The sequence below is a fragment of the Phyllopteryx taeniolatus genome, chromosome 18 (assembly GCF_024500385.1).
Source record: "Phyllopteryx taeniolatus isolate TA_2022b chromosome 18, UOR_Ptae_1.2, whole genome shotgun sequence".
In the NCBI taxonomy this organism is placed as follows: Eukaryota; Metazoa; Chordata; class Actinopteri; order Syngnathiformes; family Syngnathidae; genus Phyllopteryx; species Phyllopteryx taeniolatus.
This window is the reverse complement of record NC_084519.1, coordinates 7,445,814-7,455,189: the sequence shown is the minus strand read 5'-3', so window position 1 is coordinate 7,455,189 and position 9,376 is coordinate 7,445,814. Positions and strand designations below refer to the sequence as shown.

General features: G+C 42.1%; 1 protein-coding gene across 1 annotated transcript; it reads right to left on the bottom strand.

Moving 5' to 3' along the window:
• Window positions 1-262: 262 nt before the first annotated feature.
• On the bottom strand, window positions 263-5,218 carry LOC133468680 (uncharacterized). Its single transcript, XM_061754872.1, has 3 exons — window positions 4,755-5,218; window positions 1,470-1,760; window positions 263-1,205 (listed from the first exon to the last, which is right to left on the bottom strand). Exons 1-3 carry the CDS (start codon window positions 4,798-4,800, stop codon window positions 757-759), a joined length of 786 nt encoding a protein of 261 aa, XP_061610856.1. The 5' UTR covers window positions 4,801-5,218; the 3' UTR covers window positions 263-756.
• Window positions 5,219-9,376: the final 4,158 nt, after the last annotated feature.

The window sequence follows — 9,376 nt, the reverse complement described above, 5'->3', positions numbered from 1 at the left end:
CGAGAGGAGGATGCAGGAGATAGGCTCTCATGGAAAAGGATGACGCGCTGTGGCGACCCCTAACGGGACAAGACGAAAGGAAAAGAAGAAGATGCATGTCCGGCAAACTGCTGCTTATTGTAACGTGAATAGAGTTGAGTTTACTGCCACCGCGCGGCGCTCGTATCTCAAACGTTTGCTCGTAAATCAAAGCAAAACATTGGCTGAGGGACAGAAATTAAAATCTCTGCTTCTGAAAAAAAAAGTAAAAATCATCAATGTGTTGATTAATATCGAAATACATTTTAAAAAGAAAACAAGTAGGTAATGTTTAACATGACCATTAAAGGAGAACTAAACCCCAAAATTTCCAAAGCAAGAATTCATTGTATGCGCTAATCACTGGTCAAAACACGCTATTCTGGTGAATATTGCGTTTGTGGAATAAGAATTAAAGAGAATAATCATCAATATAAGGGGGGCACCATGTTGGGCAAAGTCATTATCAGATGCAGGGGGTGCTGATGGAAAAATGTTACCGTTCAAAACTGGTCCAAATACTAAGTGAGCGTCAACTGCACATGGTAAATCCATTCGTCCACGGGGAGCGGGGAGTGTCGCCCTCTGCGATCACACACTGCGCACACGCCACTCCCCGCCACTGCGCAATTTAAAGTGTATAGCCTGAGAACAAATCTATTAACGCTCTTGAACACTCCACTGTCTAAGAAGTGTTGTAAAACTCGGCCTCTTCCCTCTGTATACGGGAGCTGTGCCTCACGATCTAGTCGTATCCTGGGCTGTGTTTCTTCTCAACTTCGTCTTGATGTGGACGACGGCCAAAACGAAGACGATCACCAACGAGACGGCGACGGCCACCCGAATGATATTGATGAGCCGGGTGCGACCGGGCGGCGGACCTCCAGGACCTCTTGTGTTGACCTCTTTGAAGACAGCTGTGTAATGGGCCTGGACCTTCACGCCATCTTCGGCCACGTATTGGCACGTGTAATTCCTGTTACGGCCAGCAGGAAGTACTTTGAAGGAGGACAAGCAGTTGTTCTGCTGGGTGCCTTGCGGGGAAAGCTCCTGGCCTTCCTCGTCCATCCAGCGGAGCCTCCCCTGCTTGCAAGAACACCTCATACCTGGCCAGCAGGCCAAGGAACACTTCAGGATCACGTGACCCTCTCCCGTTGAATCAGAATCCCGAGGAGACGATGATGTCACTGCAGGGAAGAAGGCGACCGGTGAGACAAGGGAGAACAATTGTTCTGAAACCGACCAAAATCACAGACTTGAGTCAAGACCAAAGGCCTGATCGAAAGGTTTGCCCACGGAAGAACATACCTCTATCATTGGGTTTGTGAAAGGCTTTTTTTTTTTTTTTACAGGCATTTTTAAAATGTTTGCTCGGTTTGTCGTGGAGTAATTTAGCCTAAAAATGGCTAGCAGGCTCGCCTAGACAACAATGTTCTATTTAGACGACTCACATGTCATCACCGTCAGCAAAACTGTGAGTGTTGACCCTCCACTTTGTTCACATGCATAGTAACCGGTGTCCTGTGCCTTCACCCGGTCAATGAGCAGCGAGCAGTCCTTCACGCTGAGGCGTTGACTTCTGGCTGAGCTGGTCAGCACTCGGCCGTTCACCACCTCATGTACCAAAGATTTCTCGTCCCAACTGTACAACCAGGACAAGCCGGAGCAGGAGGACCGCTTGCAAGGCAGAACGGCCACATCCCCGGCCCTGGCATAGACGTACGTGTGCTGGCCGCTAATGGCTGCAAGACAACAACACAAAGAAGAACGTTTTCACAGTTATGCTGATGATACTCAACATTACATTTCCTTTTTTTTCCTGATACCCATAGCCCAATTGACTAACTGTATTGTGGAAATTAAGTCCTGGATGGCAAATAATTTTCTCCAGTTAAAAGATATTTTAGTTATTGCTTATAGAGCACACCAAGAGAAACTGATGTCAAAACTACCACAACTGTCTTTTACTCCATCAGACAAAATTACTAGGGTGTTATCGCTGACTGAAGAACATTTTATCCCACAAGTTAACAGCAAAAACTGGATTGTACTACCCAAAGAACATCAGTCGGCCCGTTTCTTGAGAAAACAAACAACGCGGATACACGCTTTTAGATTTAGCCACATTAATCAACGCAGCGCTCTCATTTCTGGTCTGTACAGTGTCCGAGACAGGTGCCAACAATTGCAAATGCCACAACACAAAACATTAAAATCACAACACAAGGACATTTAAATAATGGAAACGCAATCAGGCGGCACGGTGGACGACTGGTTAGAGCTTCAGCCTCGCAGTTCTGAGGACCCAGGTTCAATCCCCGGCCCCGACTGTGTGGAGTTTGCATGGTCTTCCCGTGCCTGCGTGGGTTTTCTCCGGGTACTCCGGTTTCTTCCCACATCCCAAAAACATGCATAAATTGGAGACTCTAAATTGCCCGTAGGTGTGACTGTGAGTGCGAATGGTTGTCTGTTTATATGTGCCCAGCGATTGGCTGGCAACCAGTACAGGGTGTACCCCGCCTCCTGCCCGATGACAGCTGGGATAGGCTCCAGCACGCCCGCGACCCTAGTGAGGATAAGCGGCTCAGAAAATGGATGGAAACGCAATCACCACAACATAATGACATTAAACCGCAACACAGTGACATTAAGACACACCGGAAGTGAGCTGCGGGACTCCCTCCGAATGTAGAAGTCATCTGGTTTACCCCGGACTCATATTACCAATGGACAAACAGGCTACCAGGTCGCACACTTCGCAGAAGCCAAAATCCGTTGTTTTGTGGATTTTCCATTTGTTGTGACCCGTCTCGGCAATTGTAGGTTTACCTAGAAAAACTACTGTGGTGCCTGTTGTGATTAAAATACATATATGTATTGTACTTAATCCAAAATAACCATGGCTTTCAGTCACTACATGTTGCCTCTTTCTTCCTCAAGCTGCTGCATAAGTCCTTTCACCTCATCTGTACGTCTTTTTTATTCTTACAAAATAAGGGCATACAAATTCACAAAGAATGATAGCGTCTTGAATTATGGGTTTAATTTTTCATGGAACATGCTCATAAGTCAGGTCACTCTTATCTAAAATCATCACTCCCCATTAAAATGAATGGAAATGCCATTAATCTGTTCCAGCTTCCTCAATAAAATTCAACAAGCATTGTTCCTTAAGGTAAATAGCATTCTATAATCTTGTAATTAATAAAAACAAACAATAATTAAATGTAAATGATTAAAAAGTTTGTGCATCACAATTAATTCATGCCAATTCCTTCGGTGTGTGGGACTTGACCAATCGGGTTGGATATGGACGGCTTGAGGGTATGAGGAGCAGTTAGGGACATTGTTCAGGATTAGCTCTCACACTTACTGTTCAAATGCTTTCACACACACACACAAACTACTGCAAGGCTCTCATAAGGACTACTCAAACACTCTCGTACGCACGAGTCTTGCTCTCACTGACACGTCTCAAATGCTCTCACTGACACTGTTGATTATTGTGATACAATAACACTTTTCCTCAGTGATTTAAAATGCCTGCTTTTAATGTGTAAGTGCTGTAGGATATGACGTAATGGTCGGCCAATCAGAAGCCGTGTCGTGTATGACGTAGGGCTAGGCTGGCTCGTCGAGACGCCATTGTTGTGCCTTTCGGGCTAAAGCGCAGTGGACGTGTGTTTACTCCTGGACTCGAGACAGAGTTTCAACACCGCTGCATTACAATCTGAAAACGTATACGGTTCGTTGCAGGCAGGATGGCCGGATAGTCGTGTTTAAGCTCCCCTGCTCTGGTCTTCCTAATGAAGTGTCCAAGAGGAACGAAGGAATTTAATTGTCGTAGTGAAACTCGTGTCATAGATGTGCACTCCAGACTACACACACACTCAGAGTCAAATATTTCATGACTTTTATTTATTTTATTTTTTTTTAAATATAGGTACATCTCAATAAATTAGAATATAGTTGAAAAGTTTTTCTTCAGTACTCAGAGTGATTAAACACTGAAGTACTTTTCAGAGGGCAAATTCCAGCCTAATTTCTACATTAAAAAATCACTATTTCTTGAATTAATTCACTATTTCGTTTGACATCATATTTTAATTTCTCAATATGGGGATTTTTTTATTATTTGCTATGTGTTACAATCATCAAACTAATACATATTTTAAATATGAAATACTTCACTGAGTGTGTGCAGTGTATCTCTATAATTTCACTTTTTGAATTGAACTACCTAATAAAAGATTTACACTATTCACATGTGAGCATGATTGACATGAACTCGTGAATGCCAGTGATGTGTGCGAGAATGTGATTGACGTGCTCGCGTGAACGCATTTGAGTAGTGTCGATGAGAGCAAGACTCGTGCGTATGAGAGCATTTGACGAGTGTCAATGAGAGCATTTGACGAGTGTCAATGAGAGCAAGAGTCGTGCGTATGAGAGCCTTTCAGTAGTTTGTGTGTGTGTGAAAGCATTTGAATAGTAAATGTGAGAGCTAATCCTGAATAATGTCCCTAACGGACCCTCATAGGTCAGAGTGAGGCATTAGGCTAACGCTGCTAAAATTACTAACAATGCTAATTCTAGTCATTGTTGTCCCTGTGGTTTTGTATGAGCAGTTTCAACGATGTAAAAGTGGAAGTTGCTGTTTGAAAACATTTACATTTACAACTTAAAAAAAGAAATGAAATAATTATAAAATGTAGATAAATCAGAAAGTTGATTACCTTCAAATTGAAGAAGAAAAATGAGAATTAATTCCCGTGTGGTCATCTTCAGTGACCAAGTTCAGCTTTTGGTGGATGTTATTATTTGCTCTTTGTGGTAGCTTGTTGAAAACAAACCCCCAAAAATGTTTTTTTTTTTTTTAAAAGAGAATAAAGCCCAGCCCTCCACACACGCACGCACAGTACGGCTTGCATCACTCGGGTTGGTTCTGCATTCAGTCCTTTAAAATGTATTTCACAAGCAGCCCAACTGAGCAGCAACGTCGGCTTTTCAGTCTTGTTGATCGCAGCGCAAACACGACCAAAGGAGAAGTGAAAAAAAGAAGTTGCTATTTGCAGAAAAATAACCTCACCTTCACCGTGAAGGCGTCACATACAGTGTATGTATCCCGAGCAACAGTAAAAAAATTTCCCCCATAGTTCTTTCCCGTGAGATGCCATCCTGAACTTCCAGTGACCAGTATGAGTGATAACACCAAATTTAACACACCTGCTCCCCGTTCACACCTGAGACCTAGTAACACTAACGAGTCCCATGGCAAAGGGGAGGGAAAATGGCGAATGGGACCCAATTTGGACAGTTTCACTCAGGGGTGTACTCACTTTTGTTGCCAGCGTTGATACATGAAAGGCTGTATGCTGCGTTATTGTGAGAGTGCATTCAATGTACACTGCTAAACGAGCTGTACATTGGCGACGTATCATTGTCGCTAAGTGTCATTTCTTCACTATTGTCCCATAAATAGATACAATCAAAAATTGATTACAGCAACACGCTCCTTTCTGGTCTTCCCAGAAAAACTACAGTGGCGCTCTGACTTGCGGCTTTAATTTGTCATGGACCATGCATATAAAATTAACGTTCTTCATTTTTCGCGACTGCAGCGTAAGCATCATGCTTTTGCCCAATTTTCTGTCATAGACTGCCCGTAGAAGCACGTGCCAGACCTGTGAGTAACGCATTTGGCTAACACTGCTAAAACTGCGAACAATGCTAATGCTAGTCTTTGCTGTTCCTTTGATGTTGCGTGTGCAGAGCGTCCAAGGTGAAAATGGAGGTTCCTTTCCTTAGCAACACAACTTAAAAGAAATGAAATAACTCGAATATAGGTTAATCAGGAAGTGCAATGTAGATTCCTTTCAAATTGAAGCAGAACTACGAGAATGAATTCCTCTGCGATCATCTTCAGTGAGCAACTTGAGGTTTTGGTCCATGTCATTATTTACTTGATGGTGACTTGGCAAAAACACACCCATGTACACGCACAAAAAACGAATAATGTTTAGCCCTTCACAAACATGCACATAGTGTGCGATTTGCATCACTCACATTTGTTTCCTATTTCACAAGCGGCCTGGCCGAGCCGCAGCGGTGCCTCTTCATTCTTGTTGATCGCAGCGCAATCTTGTTCAAAGGGGACGTGAATAAAGAAGCAGAAGTATAACATCATTGTCATACACTGTACGTATGTATATATATACAATTCCACAAACTCCACACAGGCGAGGGCGGATTTTAACCCGGGTCCTCAGAACTAGGAGGCAGATGTGCTAAGCATCTAATAGCTGACTACAGTATTATTCGTACCACCTTTTTATTTCACTTAAATCCGGGCCTCCCCTGAACAGTCCTTTAGAAATCTTACACATAAACTCATATAAATCCCAGATGTTGGTTATTAACATCAATTTTCAACCTCAAATGGCTCAGGATAGGGGCAGCATTTTCTCTTGAGAAACCCTCTCAAAATCTATTTCCTGTGTGACTACAATCATGCAAATCTTGATTGACGTGGCTGGATTATTGTCACAGTCTATTGTTGAAAACTATCTAAAGACTCTTTACTTTTACAAAGTATTACCTTGAATATCGTAATCCCAAAATTCGGATCTACTTGATGGTTGCTTTCAGTATTTTCACGTGGAATGTTGACATTAACATGTCCCCCCCCCACAAATAAATGAACAGAAGAACCCATCATTCATGTCACAGTGGTGGGAAATGTAAACATTAGTGCAACTAAAAGCTCCTACTCCCAACTCCATCATCCTTGCATGTATCAAAAAATGTGACAGGAGGCTCTTTCAGTTTCATTGTCCAACACATGCTGTGGTTGAAACAAGATGGCATATATGTCTAAATAGATCAAAGTCATTTACTTGTGGTTGCAAATGTCTAATCTGTGGTTGAGGCCTGCGTTACTTTGACAATAGCTGGCACGTTTCAGCTTCATTGTCTTCAGAAATGTAACCAGCTTACAACGTCACTTACTGTAATTAATGAAAGAACAACCCCACCACCCGGCCCCAGCTCCTCCCATGGTTTAGGAAAAAAGACCAAAAAAAAGAAAAAAGAAAAACAGCAATTGAATCATCCTGGTGAGTAAAATGATAATAATAATGACATCCATAAAGTGTGAAATAGAGATCTGGGATCATGAATGAGGCAATTAGTGGAGATGCAATATTCAGTAATACAAATCTAATCTTGAACATTTAGCACAAGGATTAAATTAACAACAGTGTGTGTCGATGTTAATTGGACTTTTGTGAGCGTTCCTGTGTGCGTGTGTGTTTACAGGGAATAAGCCAAAAATGTACAATGTATGTAATATGATGATATAATCATGATCTAGAACATTCATACACATGCTTAAGGTAATTTAAATGCATTAAACACATCCTTCTAAAGTATCTAAAAGCACAAGGGATAACTACTCGTGCATAGCATGAAGTTACTTTAATGGAGCATTTTCTACATTAACATAAACGATGGGGATTAGGACCATATCATGTTGGGGGGGGGGGCAATGTATTAAACCGGAGGAAGTCTCTTTGGATGGCTGCAAGAGGAGAACATAAACATTAACCAAACACCTGGAATGTATAACTGTAGAAATATAATGGTGTAAAAGAGAAGACAGGTCTCAGCTCTCACCATATGCCGTCCTTGCCACTAACGTGTAGCCCAGTCTGCAACAACAACACCTTTGTCAGAACGCCATGCTGCAGAGTCAAGCCTTTGATTTGGCTATTAGGTGTGCGGAGGCCTGCGTGATGCAGGTGGCTCAGACTGCATCTGAATGCACTAAAACATTGTGAACTGCCAGATGGGAGGTCAAAAGAGTAATTGTAGAACAGCGGTTGCTCCGAACAGCTCAGCCTGCCAACATGGCTGAGCCTCAGAGGGGGGTTGCTGACTTCTGATGTGTTACACGGCCAGAAGCTTGGTTCTCTTAGTGTAGTTAAACCCTTTTGGCGAATACATTGTAACCAGGACCCGTATCCAATACTGTTTTTTATAATTATCTCTAAAGCTGGCACGAGATGACATGTTTATGGCTGCAGTTAACATGGAGGGAAGGTAATTTACACAAACACAATCCCTCCATCGTAATAATCCACAGATGACTGGAACGACTTCCTGCTTTCAAGACAGACATCCATACATACAGTAATGACTGCAGCATTTATTCTTCCTGGAGGCAGTAGCACTTCCGCTTGCTTCACTTGTTCAATCTGGTGCACCACAGGACTGTGTTCCTCATCAGCCCTCTCTTGCCTTTTCCGTCTAAAAGTGTTGATTTTATCCACTTCATTTAGAAGAGAGGAAAAGAAGGCAGTAGCCTACCCAGACCAAACGTTTCATTGGTGTATCCCGATAAACCATGTTTGCCACTGAATGTCCATTCATCCATTTTCTTCGTTTTTAAACAGTGCCAGAAGACAACACCTTAGATAGATAGATAGATAGATAGATAGATAGATAGATAGATAGATAGATAGATAGATAGATAGATAGATAGATAGATAGATAGATAGATAGATAGATAGATAGATAGATAGATAGATAGATAGATAGATAGATAGATAGATAGATAGATAGATAGATAGATAGATAGATAGATAGATAAACTTGTCAATGTTTGCTAAAAACTTCAGTTTAACCAGCAATGGAAAAGCGTCTCATATTCTAAAAATCTGAGTACTGTTCATGTATAATTGTTGTAGGAAGAAAATTATAATGTACTTATATTATGTACAGTAACTGTTTTGCATTTTCTGTTAAGTGTTTACAAACATTTATTCACCTGTGATAGTTTGCAAAAGCCCCAACATCAGCTGTACACAGTAAGAAGGCTTATGTGGGGAGCTAGCGCTAAGTGTTTTCCCTCAGAAGCCCTTGAGCCCCCCAAAGTCTGTTTTCAGAGCTCCAGGGGCTTAGCACACATGTGTCATGTGCAGCATAAACTGACACACTTGATGGTGTGTGTTATTGAGAGGTGTCAGTTCGAGGAACACTGTGAGTGAGTGAGTCTTAGCTGGGTCTGTGTGTTTAGGATAAACTGGGGTTTCTTTTTCTTACTACTATGTTGTTCAGGGGCTTGGTGCACCCTCGTGTAAGGCTGCCTCCTCCATCTTTCATTGGGAACATAAACAATGTACACGTGTGTGCGAATGCAGTCAGCACACTCACAGAACACTTGTGCTTTGTTGGCTCGGAAAGTCTTTAGCAAATCTACAAACTACAAATCTGTGAGGACTATAGAATATAGTATTAACGGTATTTTTATGACATCATTGCTGCATTTAACCATATTAGAGTGAATGATGACCTTTTT

Coding starts and splice junctions, on each gene's coding strand:
- LOC133468680 (XM_061754872.1), bottom strand. CDS start 4,800: ATGACCACACGGGAATTAATTCTCATTTTTCTTCTTCAATTTGAAG. Junction 1,761..4,754: donor TTTTCTTCTTCAATTTGAAG/GTAATCAACTTT, acceptor GTTGTCTTGCAG/CCATTAGCGGCCAGCACACG. Junction 1,206..1,469: donor TTTGCTGACGGTGATGACAT/GTGAGTCGTCTA, acceptor TCTTCCCTGCAG/TGACATCATCGTCTCCTCGG.